The sequence below is a fragment of the Amphibalanus amphitrite genome, unplaced genomic scaffold (assembly GCF_019059575.1).
Source record: "Amphibalanus amphitrite isolate SeventyFive unplaced genomic scaffold, NRLGWU_Aamphi_draft 000043F_arrow, whole genome shotgun sequence".
Taxonomy (NCBI): domain Eukaryota; kingdom Metazoa; phylum Arthropoda; class Thecostraca; order Balanomorpha; family Balanidae; genus Amphibalanus; species Amphibalanus amphitrite.
Genome location: NW_024881539.1, coordinates 134,848 through 153,111, shown reverse-complemented (window position 1 = coordinate 153,111; position 18,264 = coordinate 134,848). Strand labels below are relative to the sequence as shown.

Genomic DNA, 18,264 nt, shown 5'->3' with positions numbered 1-18,264 from the left:
AGATGGGCCGTGACACCTCACATCGTCCGCCACTTGCATCTGCCCCGCGCGCGCGCGCACGGCCGCTCGCGCCGCGCGCTGACCGCCGCCGGCGTCTGCTATTGGTCCGATTAGCGCGCGGACGGCCGGTTTTGGCGCGCCGGCAGAGCGGAGCGCCCGGGGGTGCCAGTTGCACATCGTGCACGTCACCATGGAGCTCTCCTGGTGGACCGGGCTGCTGGCGCTGCTGGTGATTGCCGCGGCTCCTCTCCCACGACCAGCAGGTGAGGCCGGGTACTTACGGTAAATTTAAATAGGACTATGAAGATAAATGCGAAATATCTTAGATCTTACGAAGATAATCTAAGGTCTTAAGATATCTTAAATTTTACATTTTTGTCTTATGCATCTGAATGTCCTATACTCCCTAACTCCCGAGGCAAACGACCACAACACATTCGCCTGGCAGTAGGAGATGGCTCCACTTTAAGGATTGATCATGCGCTGCATCATTTCCGTTGGAAATTCCAAAAGGTCCCTAGTTTTAAGCGTTATGTATATTACTACACAGATACAACTTAATCGGAACATGCCAGTATTTACCTATTTACTTTGGTGACAAACCATTTTTTAGAAGCATAGGACGTAACTTTGCAGCATGTCAAAATGTGAGTTAATATGTCTTTTCTTACTAACGGGCTACAGTTCATTGCAAGTGACTTTTTTCCTAATGGTACGCCCAACCTTAGAGGACAATCGGTAGCACGCAGTGAATGAAGCCCCATATACGACTACTCAGCTGACAGTCAACGACAGGGAAGTGGTACGCAGGTACATGATTGCAACGAAGGCTGCAACGATTGAATACGAAGGTGGTGTTGCTCGGATATGATTGCAAATTTATTAGGTCGTCCTACATACGTGTAAAAAGTCACTTCAAGTGTATTCTTTCCGGAAAATGTAGTCGAAACATCATCACACTTATGCTAAATTGGCGTTTCTGTAGTGGTTCTGCCGACACCTCTGACCAGTTTATCTCGTTTTTACGGCTCAAAAATGCCGCAGACACCGAGAGCACCGCCTTATGAGGTGAGTTCTTATTTGATGCTACATATACCTAACGAAAGGATGGCTTCGCAGGTCTTCTCACCTAAAACATGATACGGGTGCCGTGTTTTAGCCTACTGACCAGTTGAACCGACCTGTAATGGTAAACAATTGATAATAGTATATTTTATTCCTACACTGTAGATAAGTGAAAACCTTAATTTGAGCCATCTGTTTTGTAATTCGCATTACGAGACCGGAGCCCAGAATTTTAGTTTGTTATTCATTGAATTTCTCCAAGAAGTACTGTGTGCCCCGTCAGTTCAAGGAGCCCATACCTTGGGTGGCAAATCGCGAATGGAGTCTTCCATTTTGCTGGAAATTCAAGCCTTGCATATCGTTAAGAACTGTTCAAATTGCTTAAAAGTTCGTGTTATGGAGCGTTACTTCCTTCACTTTTTGTAGCATAACCGGAGTCTCTAGGCATTATTCTGTGGAGCTCTACCTTCGAATGGCTAAGGCATTAGCGTTTACAACCGTTGGCGCGTGTAGTCCTCATTCTCCTCCTTTATCTGAAGGCCCACATGTGTGTTATCATATACCGCGAACAATCAGCGGAATGGCGATGACATTTTGCAACGTGAGGACGGGCCACCACCTGATGTTACGTGTTGACCATCTCTTTTTTCTCCTCCTTTGCAATGAAAAGAAACTGCGCTGTTCACCAGCAAAGCGGGATTAATTTACCTTTAAATATGCTACAAACATCACCAGTATTTCTATAAATCTTTTACGAAATCAATTTGACAAAATATGCAAATGCCATGCCATTCTTCGTGATCAAATGCGCATACTTCTATGAGTAAGATGTGCTCATGGGTGTCATATTTGTCATGAATGGTGGTTGGGTCGGTTGGGATGAAACGCGGGTGTGTACTGTGTAACTCGTGCGCTTGGTTTCATTTCGACACCAGAACTTCATTTCTTTAGTTTGTGGGGACACCTCCTGCCCATCATATATCGGTTGTCTGTTCGGGATTTGGTCGGAGACACTCTAAATTGAAAACGGTCGCCGGCTGTGTCGATTTTCGGCCGTTTGTCAAGCGTGTCCGTGACGAGAAGCCCATGCCGGGGACGGGGCCTCGAGGGAAGAGTTTCTGGGGCTTGAAACCAGCGCACAGGGGCTGGTGTCCTGCTCGCAGGGGCTGATGTCCCATGGGCAGAATGGCCTGGTTTCACGGGCAGAAGGGTTTTTTGTCCCTCGTAAATGGGCTGGTTTATGCCCCGCAAACAGGAACCAGTGTCCAGAGGAACCAGTGTTCAGAGGAACTAGTGTTGTGGGTGGCAGGGACTGCTGTTCTGCGGGCAGAAAGGGTTAGTGTTCAAGGAGGAAGCGGCCGGTGTCTTGGGTAGCAGAGGCTAATGTCCCGCAAGCACAAGGGCGCTAGTGCCTCACGAAACGAGCTGAGGCTGAAATTCCAAGCGCAAGACTAAGAGATAGTGGCATGACGAGCGACATGGGTCTGGTATGGTGTTGGGCTACTTGCGCAGCTTACTTGCTGCTAGTGCACGGCTCTCGCGAGATTAAGCGGTAGGTTTTGCACTTTTACATTTCCGGTTATATCTCAGTAACTAATCGATCTACGATGAAGCCATTTTACACAATCCTGGCCGGCTTGTGAACCAACAAGTCGATTGCATCTTCAACACTTAAAAGCTTAAGACGACGAAGATATAGCCTGAAGTACACTAAATTTTCTATGTGCAAAACCTACCGTTACAACCCGCGAGACCTGTACTTGCTGAGAGGCAAGGTGTCCCGCGAGCAGCAGGGTCTAACTATGTAGTGTCCCGTCGGCAGAGATGGCATGTGACCGGACAGCAGCGTCCACCCCACAGTGTGTCACGATGGGGGGCCATGCACATTGCACAGCGTAGCTCCGTAGCTCAGCGACAGTCTGCCTGATGTCGACTGTTGATGTCAATTTCCCTGATTTGGAGAATTGGCTTAACCCTATTAGTGGCAGGGGGGGGTTGTTTTTATCCACCCCTCAGGTTTTTCGGGAATATCTCCGAAACCACTGAAGCTACGATGCTGAAATTTTCTGACTTTTCCTAAAACTAAATTGGGCACATTCCCTGAAAATTTCAAGTTCATAACTTTACCAGGGGCGGCTCCAGAGCACTGGGAATTGGGGGGTCCTATTCGTGAAGCGAGTCATTTGGGCGAAGATCACGATGCTGCACCAGTTTTACGAACAGTGAATGAAAGGTATCATGTGATAACATATACAAAGTTATTGTGCATCCTCTTTTGACACGTTTTTGCTATAATAGGCGGATCCAGGCGTCCAAAAAGGGGGGTTATTTTTTACCTCCCAACATAGGTGCCCTGACACCGCCTATGCATGACCAATACAATTTTAGTCGTTCTCTCATAAGAAAATTGTAACATAACAAGACCATTGCCACCCTTTTTAGAAACAGTACCAACAAAAACCTTATTTACTATACTTTTTGTGTACCCCCAATCTCAATGATCTGTATCCGCCTATGATTTTTGAAAATGCATATTTTTAGGATCCATGTGAATTCCTGGTTCATTCTCTATCGATCGGCAAAAGTTGCGTTAAGATTGGTTCAGAAACCTGGCCGTGATAAACAGTCTAAAATGTATCTGCAATTTGCCCGTTTTTACCCCCTCTACCCCCCTATTGACATTTTTTAATTTTTTTTTAGAAATGTAGATCTCGTTGAGCCAAATCGAATGTCGTTTGAATTTTGAAAATCGGCCGGTTAGATCTCGAGATATCAAGGGGGGGTCGTAAACAGCCCCCCTGCCACTAATATGGGGTAGCCAGGAGCCTGCCACTAATAGGGTCACATAAGACATTGAATCGCAACGACTCCAAAGAGAGCGTGGGTGAGGGGTCGCGGGGGACATTCCGCACGGTTCATAGATAACTCAGCACAAATATTTTGCCCATGACCTGGTTAACGGTCAATATTTACACATACTGGACTGGCGCTGCCATTTATCAATCAAACAATGAGGGCGCCAACATGTTAACTCGTACACCTAGTTGAGGAGTCATATGTCTCATACCCATCGGCTCTGAAATCAACACTTTCAGCAGTATACGAGAGCCAGGGGTATGTTAAGACATGCACGACAGTTGATAGACAGATGACAGTATATACTGCTTTGATGATTTTTTAAATTAATGTATGCTGACGCAGTTCACCCCCCCCCCCCAAAAAAAAAAATCCTATAGAGCACCGTAAAGCTGATCGTTGTGCCGCGAATGATGCCTTTTTATCATTTCGTTGTAACAAATGTCTCAATTATTTGAACACGTTTTGTCTCGGTGACACCCTAACTCATTTTTCTTACTAATTGCTGAATTGCATGACTCAAGTCATCGTTTGCCAGACAATCGTGAGCATAACCTGATTGTATGTTATTCAACTGCCATCATTTAAATAACAATACTGTCACTGAAATCATAGCTTCATTGAGTTTGGCTTAATAAAGAAGCGTAGGTGACAATAGATTGGATCAGATCAAACAACGGTAAAATGCCTTACAAAGTTAGCCCTCGCCGGCACAAGCCATTTTGCGTCCTTCGACGGCACAAAGGGGCTGGTGCGACCCGTACCCCCTCGCGTTGGCCCTTGATCGAGCTAGCGCGAACGTATAAGGGTTGAGGGATCCGTTGCCCCCCCCCTTGCCGTTTCGCCCCTGATCGAGCTATAGCTTCGTGGAAAAAACGAGCGTGTTGCCCGTGACGAGAAGAAGCCAATGACCTGACCTGAGACCTGAGGACCTGAGAGGAAGGTTGACCTTCCATGTCAGTCAATGACCCAAAAGTCGGGAAAATCGGGACCTGCTAGAACGTCATAAAGTGTGGCTGCTATGGTTTTTTTCGGGGTGCTGATCACGAATATCATGTTAGTGTTGATCACAGATGATGCATTCATGCATTTAGGCCAGGTCGGGTCAGGTCAGGTCAGGTCAACCAGTAGCGCGTCCTGCCGAGTATTCGTAGTAGGTGTCAACCGCCTCTGACAGCTTCGTAACATGTTACGAAGGCACCAAAACTACTTCGTAAATGTTCAAATGGTTGCTAAATTCGAAGTCAGCTCCAAAAACTAGCCTAGAAACATGTAAAACTCGAAAAAGTGAACCGAGGTCACCAAAGGTCAATAACCTGACCTGACCTTCAGGTGACCTTGACACCCACCCTAATGCTTGGGAGCAACATTTAATCACATGTTTGAACGTTTGAAACCACGAAAAGCTTGCAAACGCGCGGCTGATGCGAGCCGACATACGCCGAATCGCGATTCCGGCCAAACATGGTCTCGGAAAAGAGGTTACAGGTCAAAGGTCATTTAGGCCAGGGCTATTAAATTTTCAGGGTAGGTGTAAAATTGATCAATGCGAAAGTAATGAAAGTTTCGTTGCAATCGGCCGGTTTTTACGCGAGTTATTCGCGAAAAACCTTAACGGGTTGCATCAACCGCCCCGCCCCCCTGTGCCGGCGAGGGTTAAATTCACACTGCATCCATAAATGTCCGTTTTTGAATGATCGGGTGTATGCTGACTTTTACGTTTTGCGTAATTGTATGCACTCATCATTTACGTGTGGTATATCACGTGAAGTTTACTTACGGGCTTACGTTATTTACTTACGCCACGATGCAAACATGTCCTCGATAATATTAATCTTGTCCATTATCAGCGGCAGGTGTACCTAATGCCCTTGATGATACTCCTCCGCCTGACACTCGCAGCCTTGTCTCAATGGAGTTTTTGAAGCGATTTAATTAAATAAGACCATGATTTGCCGTCTTGTTGTGTGCTTTCTCTGTCGATAAACAAAGTTTTTTTATTACAAAAATGATGCAGCTTATACTAAAAGACTTTCAACTTATGCACGGTTTCAACATGGTTAAAACATCCTCCTCGCACCAGTGTTCACACTCTGAGAAGAATATTCTCTGACGTTAAAAAGCGTATTGTCGGCCAGCCCTCGGGTCCCACGGCTATGTTCTAATACCACGAAATAGCCATCATTATTGCCGGGAGGCGCGGCAGCTTTGCCGTGACAGAGCGCTTCGTTTAGCGTCTTATACATAATGACTCACCAGGAAATTAATCACTCCCTCTGCCGGTTGAACAATGCACCCGCCGCAGCTTCGGGCTTCGGGACTTTTGATTTATGAATGAGCCCGTCACATGCTGAAAGCCGGGAGAGTTTTATATACAGCGCTGCGATACAGGACATATTGGTGCCATCATTGACGGCTGTGGAGTGCAGGCCCCAAGGCTGTTAGCATGGGTAGCAAGTGGAAACGATCCATAGAAGTATACTAATTAATAAGCGATCGGCTTTGATCTTAACAGTTTTCACAGCGCGAGTAAGCTTTTACTTGGTATGTCGTAACACAGCGCTGGGGAAGCCCCGGATGGTTCAGGCACGGATCACCTAATGTGATCCGTGCCCATTGGTGTCGATTTACGCCGAGTTGGGGGTGCCCGGGCGTAGCAAATCCACCGCCGCCCTAGCGGTGACCTTGACCTGCGCCGTCTGCTGGGGCTCCAAAGCCAAGCCGGCCGGGCCGGCGGGGAATTCGGAGAGCTCGGGCACCCCAAACCGGCGGAAATCGACACCCATGTCCGTGCCTGATGTGATGATGTGATCACCTTATGTGATCCGTGGTTCAGGGAAATGTGATGGTTTTGTTCACGGTCAACACTTAATGACTACGGGTAGCTTCCACCGGAAATCCATTGGTAAATGTTAAACATATTGGAACATTTCACGATGGTTTATCTGGCGAATGCACCAAAGATGACCATGTCTAACCAAATCTCTTTCACAACAAATGCTTTCATATCATAAGTCTATTTCAATGTTTAAATGGAAATAACGTCTGACAATTGGATAAACCAGTTATAACCAGGCATAAGCAACAAGTGCTTCCAAAGCTGAGAACTGCTAAAAATCAACTATGAACCTAATTTGACCATACCACACCAAATATGAACAAATATGTGCCAGATGACCGTCTGGAAAATGGCTATTATTAGCCACATTATTTTGTATACTGCTCCTTAGTTGAATTAAGTTAAATGAATAAAAAAGGTGAAAAAGCCGTAATCGCCTCGCCATTAGGGTGCGTCAAAAAACAAATTTGTTTGATGGAACTTGAGCATTTTATTTTTCGGGTTACTTTTAGCATGACTATTAACTGTGTGGAGTTTGGTGTTTTTTCTCCTTCATTTACCACTGCCTCAAGACACTCCCGACAGGGGTGCAATTTCCCATTGACTTGCTAACGGCATAGCCAGTATCGTTTGCCACAGCCGGCTGGGAATCTAAAATATGATCCTGTACTGCCGGTAAAACGCCAATGATGCCGAAGTTGAGATTGCCAATAAATGCTACACGAATTGGAATAATGATAATATGCTGGTAGCGTGTCACAAATCATGGTTAAGTTCGAGATTCTGCTGGTGCCGGTATTATGCTGACAAAGCTGTAGCGAATCGTTCTTACGTGTTCCTTCCTGTATCGTTATTTATTCAGTTGTGGCATTTTTGGACCTTTTTCGTCACTTTGGGCATCAATGCACCAATCTGTTTTACTTGTTTTCTATTAAATTTGCTTCGTAATCGCCACGCGATGTGTGGATCGCCCATGATCGTAAATAATGCATACATACATATAGGACTCTTTTGACTTATGCCTCTACTAAACACAGCAGAGTAACACCAAACACAGTAACACCAACATACCGAGCTACTATGCAGACATCTGACACCATATTCTATTCTCGAAGTTGTTTGCAGCCATGTCTTCAAAATGCTCTTCGGGGCGACTTCAGGGCCGAGTTCCAAGGTTTCCATGGACTTCTTCAGAACACGATGGCAACATATCAACCAGCAGGACTTTCGGCCTTGCGACAACCCCAAGGAAAAGGCTTGGAAAGCAGGCGCAGTCGTGTTCTGCGTGCGCGCTCTCCAGGCCGGCAAGTTCTTGCCACGGAACGACTACCGAGGATGCCTTCAGCTGTGTTCTCTTCCTCGGCGAATTTCCTCCCGGTGATGTGACGGGGGTCGACCACCACGCTCGTTGGATGTCGAAGGTCATATGCAGTGATACGCCCTTAAGATCTTCCTTTTTCGCCATTACCTCCAACTGCGTCCAAAAGATCTTAAATCAGTCGAAGAATTTGCCACCTTCGCTGCGCTTGTGTAGGGGAAGGTGGGGTAAGACGGCCCAGCGGGGCAAGACGGACCACCAGCCCTCCCGGCTGAACCGCTGCTGGTATCTACTGCTTTATGCACTCACTATGTTTGTTTTCCTTCGTAACAATGGCCACCTTGAGCTCATGCTGCTAGGATGCATAGCTTTTGAGTTATTGAGAAAAATGTTGTTTTTCGTCAAACCGATCTAATATAAGAGGTCTACGGCGGATTCAATTACGGCGCCTTTCTTGCATGATTAGTTTCTATTTTGCACTTAACTGTGAAGAACAAAGTTATAAACTTAGTTATAGTCACACTTTAGGAAAGGCAAGGTTTTGCAATGTTGGGCTATTTGACATATACGTCATGATAATGACAGAATTTAGATTTGGGGCAAGACGGACCACTGTGGTCCATCTTACCCTGTGGTGGTCCATTGTACCCTGCATATGGAAAGTTCTTTTCCAAAACATTGACACAAGTTTAAGTAAGCTAATTTTTCAGGAAGGAGTCTTTGTTGCATGTGAGCCATGCATGCAAGTGCTCAGTTAGCATGCATTCATGCCAAACGACAATCAACACACTTGTTCCCAGCTTTTAGCTGCACTTCCATCACACATGAGTAAAGAATAAAGGCTCGTTTTGTTATTTTACCATTCTGGTTACTTTTTCTTACAAGAGTACAGAGCAGAAGTGTAACACACATGAACGGATAGCAGGCACTGCTGGGTGGTCCGTCTTACCCCACGTTTTTTCTTGTCTGAGTTTTTGACATGTCCCTCTTTAAGAGCATCCACCACCTAGATGTCTTTAATTTGAAATTTAGTCTTTACACATATCAACAGAGGAAGGATTGAGCATTCCGAAGACTATAAATAATATGAATTACGAGAGCAGTGTAGCAAGATATGCGGCCTCAAACATTAGCTGGTCCGTCTTACCCCACCTTCCCCTACGTTAAGCCCTGGAAGGAGGCCTTTCTGCTGAATGAAGCGCTCACAAACGACCTTTCTCTCATTAAACGTCTTCAAGCCTTCCACGAAGGTTTTCCCTCGACTGCACAATGTGCGCATGCCGCGCTGAAGGCTATCGGTCGCCATCGGTACGCAGCCCCAGGGCTAGCTCCTCTGATCTTGTTCTCTAATCACTCGCCTCAAAGAGACTCATGATCCTCTTCGCCTTCAGGGCGGCATGCGCAGTCGAGGGAATCCTTCGCGGAAGGCTTGAAGACGTTTAATGAGAAGAGGAACGTTTGGGAGCGCTTCATCCAGTAGCGGGGCCAACGACACCGGCGCCTTGTTCATTCAGCTTGTTCACCATGCATTGTGGACAAACTGAATGATCCTGGCGTCGGTGTCGGTGGGCCACCATGCCTTCGGCGATCAAATCCGTCGTTGGATATCGCTGGAAGGACCATGGATAGGTTCGTCAATGCGACTTCGCACTTCTTCGAAATCCTCCATTTTCCTTGTTATTTTCTCACGGGATTCCTAGGAGGAGACCTGGAGTTCTGGGATTAGGACCACGACTACCAGGTGGCACGTGACACTGTCTAGGCCCTGAAGATCGTCAATAATACTGCAGAGAGGGCACTGGCGCTCGTAATGACCTTCAACCGTAAAATAATAAGTCAGAGTAGGGGAAACAGAAGCTGCTCCAGACGGTCAAGGAAGACCGGGAAGAGATTCCCGGATGCGAAGTAGATGACCGTCTTGAAGAAGTGAAGGCATCGCATGGGTGAACCAAAAACATGTTTCAAGGATTGTCCTCGCTTTCCCAATTGATGTCCGGGAACCTGCTCAAAAATTATAACATTTCAATATTTTCTGTTGAATTCTCAGAGTGCCATAAGTTTTCGATATATCGAGCTTTTGGCCAATAAATGCATGGCCATGAGGCAGCACTTCCACTTGCGGGAGGACTGTTATTTTTTGTATGCGGCGTCTACTAAGTAAGTGGAACCGAAAAATGAACATGCTCAAGATTTATCATCAACTTTTAGTTTCACCATATAACTGGTGACGTACCCTACTCGCCATATGTGGAAGGCTTTTGATGTCAATACATACAAACATACAATTAGATACAATTATGTTCAATGCTAGGCAGCAATAGGTAAAAACTGCATAGATGTCTAATTCTCTTGTGCTTTCCACTATCTGGGCACCCGCACTTCAAATAATGTTCTGGCTGCCTTTCTAGGAATCGAGATCTCTGATTACTGGTCCTCGCCGCAGTCTGCTAAGCAAACTGCTCTCCGGAAGGCACCAATATCCGTGAGACAACACCAAAGAGCGCTGACTGCGACCGCAAACTACTCACACAACATGGGATAAACAGGCTATGAATGGATTTCCGCAACCGCTGTGCAAGGCCAGAAAGGACATGCCCCCTGCTCCTTCACGCCAGACCATGCACTGAAGTAAAAATGTCAACAACTATCGAAAACTGTTTGCGGAGATAATGTCTAATATCCCTAAGAAGTCATATAAATTAAAGGATGCTTGGCAGTAGACTTAGAAACTTCATAATGACTATACCTATGTGTGTGGTTCAGAAGTCGATGCCATTCATGAAAAGTTGTATCTTACGTAGCGATTTAAGATAAAAAAGTATAATAAAATGTGATTCCTGGCAGCCTGGGCATAAACTTCACTAAATTACATTGAGCGAACAACTCTCATCAATAGCGATATCGTCAGTTGACCACTCCATTGTAACCACTGTTTTGGCCCATGGCGTTGGCCGGTCTTATTTCCTTCCATGACTCGGTCGCTGTGCCGCACCCCGGTGGCTAATCCTCTGCCATGGAACATCACCGTTCAGTACTCGTTCCAGCTGACCCATCAGCGCGTGCTCCTCAGCCCACGGCGGGCCGCGATTGGCCGCAAAGCCTCCCGTTCATCCAATACAAAACTAATTTCCTCCCGGTTTCCACCTTATCTCCGAAGATTACACCGATGCCATCTAAATCTTTGCGCGGCTAATCTTCGTAGCCGCGCGGCGGACCGGTGCGGCGCGGGCTTCGCACCCCCTGCCAGCAGTGCCCGCCGCGGCGCCACCAAAGATCACCGTGCCATATCGGCTCAGCGTCTGAGAATCACCTCATCTCCCTCTGTCTGATCAGTCGCTGAAATATGCACGATATGCAATGGAACACAATTCGCAGTCGGAACCAGGCCGCCGCCTTTCTCAGATTTGCAACGACGTGTTTGTTGATTCTCAGAATCCTTCTTTCTTGCGTTTTGGTGGTGCTGTGAATCTTCTTTGTTTTATAGCGGACATTAAAAGGCTCTACGGTATCGTGTTTTCATTTATTTGATCCATCTTTCTGACTTTCTAGAGTCAATTTTGTGGTGGTCACTTTAGGACGAAGACTAAGAGTATGTACCTACCGCATTTATGTAAGCACGTAAAATAACTTCAAACAAGTGTAGGTACCTACCTGCCTCATCACACTTATTAGCATAACTAGCAGAAGCGAAATTGACTGATTATATAATTAACTAAGGTTCAGATAATTCTCGCTATCGCATTCGTCTGACGCAAAAAAAAACTACTCTCAAGTCGCAACACATCGCCCCGCTAGGTATTCCTCCGCTATGCGCAGTGATGTAAGGAAAGGTAGACTGTGCCGCACGACAGACAAGTGCTGCGGCACAGCCTACCTACTACGGACTCTCTTGGCGAAATGCACGATCAGAAAAAAGGAAACGGAAATGTAATGAGTACATTTGGATAGAAGCGAGAGATTGTAACGTTATTCTAGATAACATATAGATCAGGGATGATCTATAAGAAGATGCCGCTTTCATAGGCTTTCATGCTGAAAAGGGTGTAATGTTTGCCGATCTATGTCCCACTTCTGTGTCTATTTTGAGCGATAATGATGAATTACATTGCCGCGGACTGCAGAGGTACTCTGGACTGATTGCGGCATTTGTGCGCTTGTTTGCAGAGGCGGAAACTCAGCCTGTTTTTGCTCAGCCGATCGGCAACCAGGAAGTAGTGGCCTCCAGGAGCGCCGCCCTGAAATGTGTCGTGGAAAACCTCGGCGATTATCAGGTAAGCACCACAATCAGAAGTGTTCTCTGGTTTGTTATCGTACTAAATCTGTTTCAGCAAGATGACATAAAATGAAGGAAATTATCATATTTCATATATTTGCAAATGTTTATCAATTCTGTCACAGAGCATCCCATAAAACTCGAGCTAAAAAACTCATGATCATTATAAGCATATTTAAAGTGACCGGATCCACACTCCAGGCAGAATATAGTGATAAAATAAAATTTGGGGTATATTCGATCACGGACCTTTGTCAACCGATGCCAGCCAATAAAAATATGCTTATAGTCACCATGATGAGCTTCCTCGCAATGCTGAACTCTGAAACTAAAGCATTTATTCTTGATCGTAAATCGAACATTGGTCTTCGTTCTAGCTGCCGGATAAGGTTGACAAGAGAGAGCTGTATCTCTAGCTCTGCACCCATCGGTGTTGGATTGATAACACATCCACGTCGAATATTCAGAACTTATCAAAATTCATGGCCTCACGCCGGGGTGTGTAAAATCTGGTATCCTGATGTGCGAACTGCAAACTATGCATGTCACAGACCACGGTAGCACCCCGTTCCATGACAGTGTGAAAACTAGTGATGTCAGTTACGGAAAATCTGAATACCGATACCAAACCAAATACCAACCAAAACCATGGGGAAAACCGAGACCAAACAAACTTGGAAAAATGAGGGAAATACCAACTTTTTACCGATTTCTTAGCATTTTATACATTATTGAGGGTTCATGATACCAACAAAATACCAAACACATTACGATTGAAATACCAAATACCAAGTTGGTATCGGTTTGGTATCGGTATGCCAAAAAGTTGGTATCCGATTGACATCTCTAGTGAAAACACTGCAAAATAAACTGCAAAGAAAAATGTCTACAAGATTGCTAATTTGGCACATGCCTTAGTGAAGACTTCAAAGCGCGGATTATTTGTACAGCCAAGTACTCGAAATGTTGTTGTTGCGTCTTGCCGTCGACACCGTATCATGTACGCGTCACAATACCCTATCGCTAGCAATTGGCGGCCGTTTGCGACCCACCAGCCGCGCCCGATCCGTTACCATTAGCTCATATAGCGCGGCCGGACGGGCTGGCGGACGGCGGGTCAGCGGCGCGCAGCTCCGACAGGGGACGCGACTCCAAGGGGAGCGCGCGGACGCTGCGCACGCGAGCCTCCAGAATCGCGCCCGTTGGTCTTCGTTAGCGTCGGCCGCAGCTCCCCTGTGATAATGCCGACAATTAGCCGACGAGCCGATCCGCGCCGGTGGTGGTTTTATTTGTCTGCTTCCGTCCAGCGCGGCAGGGAAGGGATGGGGGAGGGTGGCACAGAACAGCCTCCGCTCGCCCCCGGTACCCGGCGGCTGTAAACCGAACAGGTACGGTCGGATGACACTACGGCGGCGGCCGTCATTTCGTTTATTCCCGCCGCCGGTCCGGAAATTCAGAGGCTCGCTGACGACTGCGGCTCGCTCATGCCCCGGTCGTCAAAAAGAGCGAGCGGCGCCGCCCACTCTATCCGCGAGAAGGGCGCGATGAATTATTAGTGGAGTGGCCATCCGTGGTGTCGGCAGCCCTCTAAGAATTTAGAGAGTGCTCCGTTTGCATTGAGCTGCCGCACTTGAATGGAATTCAAAGCAGGCATCATATTCCAGCTAAATGGAGCGATGGTGACAGAGGACATCTTGTTCCCCGTCATTTCCTTCTGTTCTATTTGGTTTCTTAACCCTCGCCCGTATTAGTGTTTTTCCAGCCGCGAACGTATAAGGGGCCCCCCTTGCCGTTTCGCCCCTGATCGAGCTAGAGCTTTGCGGAAAAAACGAGCGTGTTGCCCGTGACGAGAGGAAGCCGATGATACCCAATTTTAAGGTCCTAGGTCATCGGTTGACCTTCCAGGTCAGGTCTATGACCCAAAAGTCGGGAAAATCGGGACCTGTTAGAAAGTCGTAAAGCGTGGCTTCCATGGGGTTTTTTGGGGTGCTGATCACGAATATCATGTTAGTTTTGATCACAGATGATGTCCTCATGCATATAGGCCAGGTCGGGTCAGGTCAGGTCAGGTCAACCAGTAAGGGTATTCATAGTAGGTGGCAACCGCCTCTGACAGCTTCGTAACATGTTACGAAGGTGCCAAAACTACTTCGTAAATGTTCATATGGTTGCTAAATTCGAATTCAGCTCCAAAAACTAGCCTAGAAACATGTAAAACTCGAAAAAGTGAACCGAGGTCATCAAAGGTCAATGACCTGACCTGACCTTCAGGTGACCTTGACACCCACCCTAATGCATAGGAGCAACATCATATCTCAAGTTGAACGCTTAAAACCACGAAAAGACTGCAAACACGCGGCTAATGCGAGCAGACATACGCCGAATCGCGATTTCGGCCAAACATGGTCTCGAAAAGTAGGTCACAGGTCAAAGGTCATTAGGGTCAGGGTCATGAAAATTTCAGGGTAGGTGTAAAATTAATAAACGCGAGGGTACTGAAAGTTTCGTCGCGATCGGCCGCTTTTTACGCGAGTTATTCGCGAAAAACCGAGGAGGGTCCGTTCGACCCCCCATACGGGCGAGGGTTAATACATTTTTACTTGACAGACAATGACAATGTTAATATAAAATAAATGGAGTTGCGCAGAGTTATTGCTTTTGTGAGATAATGACTGATATTTGTTACATAAGTGTCCTATTATGTTTTACTTTTGAATTTCTTTAATCATGAAAGCCACCCATTTGAATATTTCTTCCCCGATGTTAATATGTACGAGTGCTACAGAATGCACTTTCTTGGCGTCAATGACTAATTTTGCTTAGTCTCTGCACCGCTCCCACAACCCCGTATCAACTCCGGCTGTTCCCTGTCGTCGAGGAGCCCATAACGGCCTCTCCCCTTCGGCACGTGGCTCGTTCCGCTTCAGGGGCCAATTTCGGCAGCTGGGAAGAGTTTGTGATCTGTCAGATCGCCTCCCTTCGAGCGACCGGGTGGCAAGACGCGGCGCGGGCGGGCCGAACGGGGCGCGGTTGCGCCTGCCGCGGCAGCTGGCGCCGCGCCGCGCTCGCCACCCCGCTGCCATTCTGGCGGCCAACTGCGGCGAAATTAGCGCGTGGGCATTCGCGGCGCACCCTCTCGGCGTGCGATCGCCGCGCTCGAGATGGCGAGCGGGCTCCGGCCCGGAATAGAGAAACCACGTTAGAGGCGTGTCGGCCGCTGCCGCCGTTTATTTATGTTTACTAGTTTACAGATTTGACGGGCGTGATTTGAAAGTGAAGCGGTCGAACGCGTGGTGGCGGGGCACGGGAGGACGGCCTGTCAACGCACAGAGGGATGCTATCTGTTCTATTCGAGGGAAGAGCGTGGCGTTTGGAAATGCTACAGGAAATGGTATAGCAACCATGTAACCATAGCAACCATAGTAGCCTGATGCCAATATTACCCAAATTCACCATACCAATGACCAGTCATTCTAAGTTCATATCGACCCCATTATTGGTGTGCAAGTGTCTTATTGAAAGCGAGCTTGCGTGCAACGTTGCGGTTTTTTGTAATCGTTATCAACAACAGTGCTGTAAGAATAAAATACATATCGGTTATTGATGCGAAGAGCCCCCCAAAATTTATATTCCAAGAAGAGAATGTTTTTGCTCTCTTTTCTGTTGCCGGGTTTGGCAGGAATATTCAACGATGACCCGAGAAAACGATAATTTCAGATTTTTGTGCATTTAGAAGCAAAAATGAATTTAAGTTAAAGCAAATTCGACTTTTTATAATTCACAGCAATTAGCGAAAACCAAACTGTAAAGCATTTAGTGGCATAACGCACTACGCAGTGAGGCTCACGGAGACGCCGTGACTGGCGTCTCGTTCAGCATCGAGCTGCCATTCCTCTCTTCACTTCCTTTCGATCGGCTCATTTTAACAGTATGCACCCCGATGGATGCTCAAATGCTGAGCTATTCACATCACGTCTCCAGAAAGCGGCAAGGCGGCGGCTAGGCAGTGCGATTAAGCTTTAACGCCGCAATCTGGGTGTTGGCTACGAGGAGGCGTGCATTATGTATGCCTATTCATAGTCGACTGTCCGGCCCGGCCGCCGGGCGGGCGAGGCCTCATCTGCCAGCCGCCGAACCGCTTTATGGCTTGTTTTCTTGTATGTTGAGTTCTCGCAAATTGGCTTTTTCGTGTTGGCTGGATGAGATCTGAAGCAAGGCATGTTGGGGAGTGGGTGAAGCGCTAATGGTGTAGGGAATGCATTGAAATAATCACAACATACTGTATTTTTATTAGTGGCACGGTAGACTATCTTACCTCCCATCAACCCAATCGAGGTAAAGTGAATAGTGCGGCGTTAATATGATAAGATATGATAATATCTTACTTTGCTCAAGCATTTAAGTTCAGTGCTTGCATGGGTAAGTTCCATGGCTGGTCAATATGTGCTTGTGCATATCTCATGTAAAAAATAAATATGCTTCGAATGTGCAGTTTTGACTTTATATAATATCAAACATAGGTCATATGAATCATGTTATGCGTATGCATATGGCTCAAGTATTTCTGATTTGCATAAATCTGAATGAGCCATTGAGTATTGCAAGGCATATGGGCATGCATTTTAATCACAGATCCATTGATTTCCCTTGCACAAGGAAGTGTCGAACAAAGCCTGTCTATTCCTCTCTCGAGACGAGAATCGGACGTTATCGGACCCGCTAGGCTAGTTCCTCAGCATTACCGCGGGTCATTCTGCATCGGTGATATGCCTCAAGGAACCTAGCCAGCTCGGACACCGTGTCTCGATCAGTCAATGTCTGAACATCAAAATATTTTCTACTTCAAAAATAATAGCAAATTATCTTTTCCCTTTAACTTTTTTCAGTTACTCTCCAATATCATTACTCGTAAGCTTAGCTTTATTTTCTTTGATGCGCAGAAAACAGCCAATGTAAGTGAATGTCACCAAATCAAACAACATTTTAAGCATTGATATGTCTATAAATTCATAACTTATATTCAACACAGTTACGTAGAGGATATCGCATGCAAATTGCACAGTGATTGAGTCTTATACACGTGTCACTATACTGATGCGGAACTTACAGATAGATCACTTTGCGAAAAGCATAGTTAGCTGATTTCGACCTCAGTGCGGCTGCGGTTGGATCCCATCGGGTAGCGTTTCCCCGGCCCTCCCGACGCTCATCACCGGCCGCTCTTTAATCAGCAGTCACCAAGTTGGTGGCGGATTACGGCGGCTGTTTTCCGAGTTGTCCGAGTCGGTCTCCCGCAGTGAGCGGAGGAGGGCGCGCGAGCGTGGCGCTTCCCAGTATCACGAGGTCGGCGTCCGGGCCACTTATGTCCGTCGGCGCGACTTCAAAGTTACCAGGCCCCGGTGGAAATCTGCTTCGAAAATCACCAATTGGACGGGTGTCGTGCAAAATTCACCCGAGTCCGATTGAAATGGTGCAAGGCCGGCGATACGACAACGCGCGTCGTGTGTCTTCGCGCCTGCTACTGGTGGATGAAAGCGGCCCGTTTACAGCTAACACATCCCGCTCTGTCTTGTTTTTGTCCAATTCAGAATCTCCGTTGCACATTTGTTGCCGGTCTGACTTTTAACTCGGCGAGCGGCCCGCCGGCTGGTGGTAATATACGAACACAACCTAATCTAGCCAGATAGGATATCTGCATCTGTGGCAGCGCGGCCGAGGAGCGACTATTGCGGCGCGCTGCCACTTAGCGCCGCGCCGCAATAGCCGCCGACAGCCGCGAAAACGAGCCGCACAGCGCGGCCAGCTTTGTTCTTCATTGCCGGCGCCGGCAGCGCGGTGTAATGAGCAGCGCAGAGGCGGCACCTATGGAAATGGTGCCGATTCAGGTGGAGCGCCGACCGGCCGTGATGCAAA

At 47.1% G+C, this 18,264-nt stretch overlaps 1 protein-coding gene across 1 annotated transcript in view; it reads left to right on the top strand.

The window, feature by feature from the left end:
* LOC122376916 (lachesin-like) overlaps positions 1-18,264 on the top strand; it is a 33,158-nt gene continuing 14,894 nt past the window's right edge. The window contains exons 1-2 of the mRNA XM_043356905.1: positions 1-263; positions 12,243-12,349. Of these exons, the coding sequence (XP_043212840.1) occupies positions 191-263; positions 12,243-12,349 (180 nt within the window). The 5' untranslated portion in view covers positions 1-190. The remainder of the gene's footprint in view (positions 264-12,242; positions 12,350-18,264) is intronic.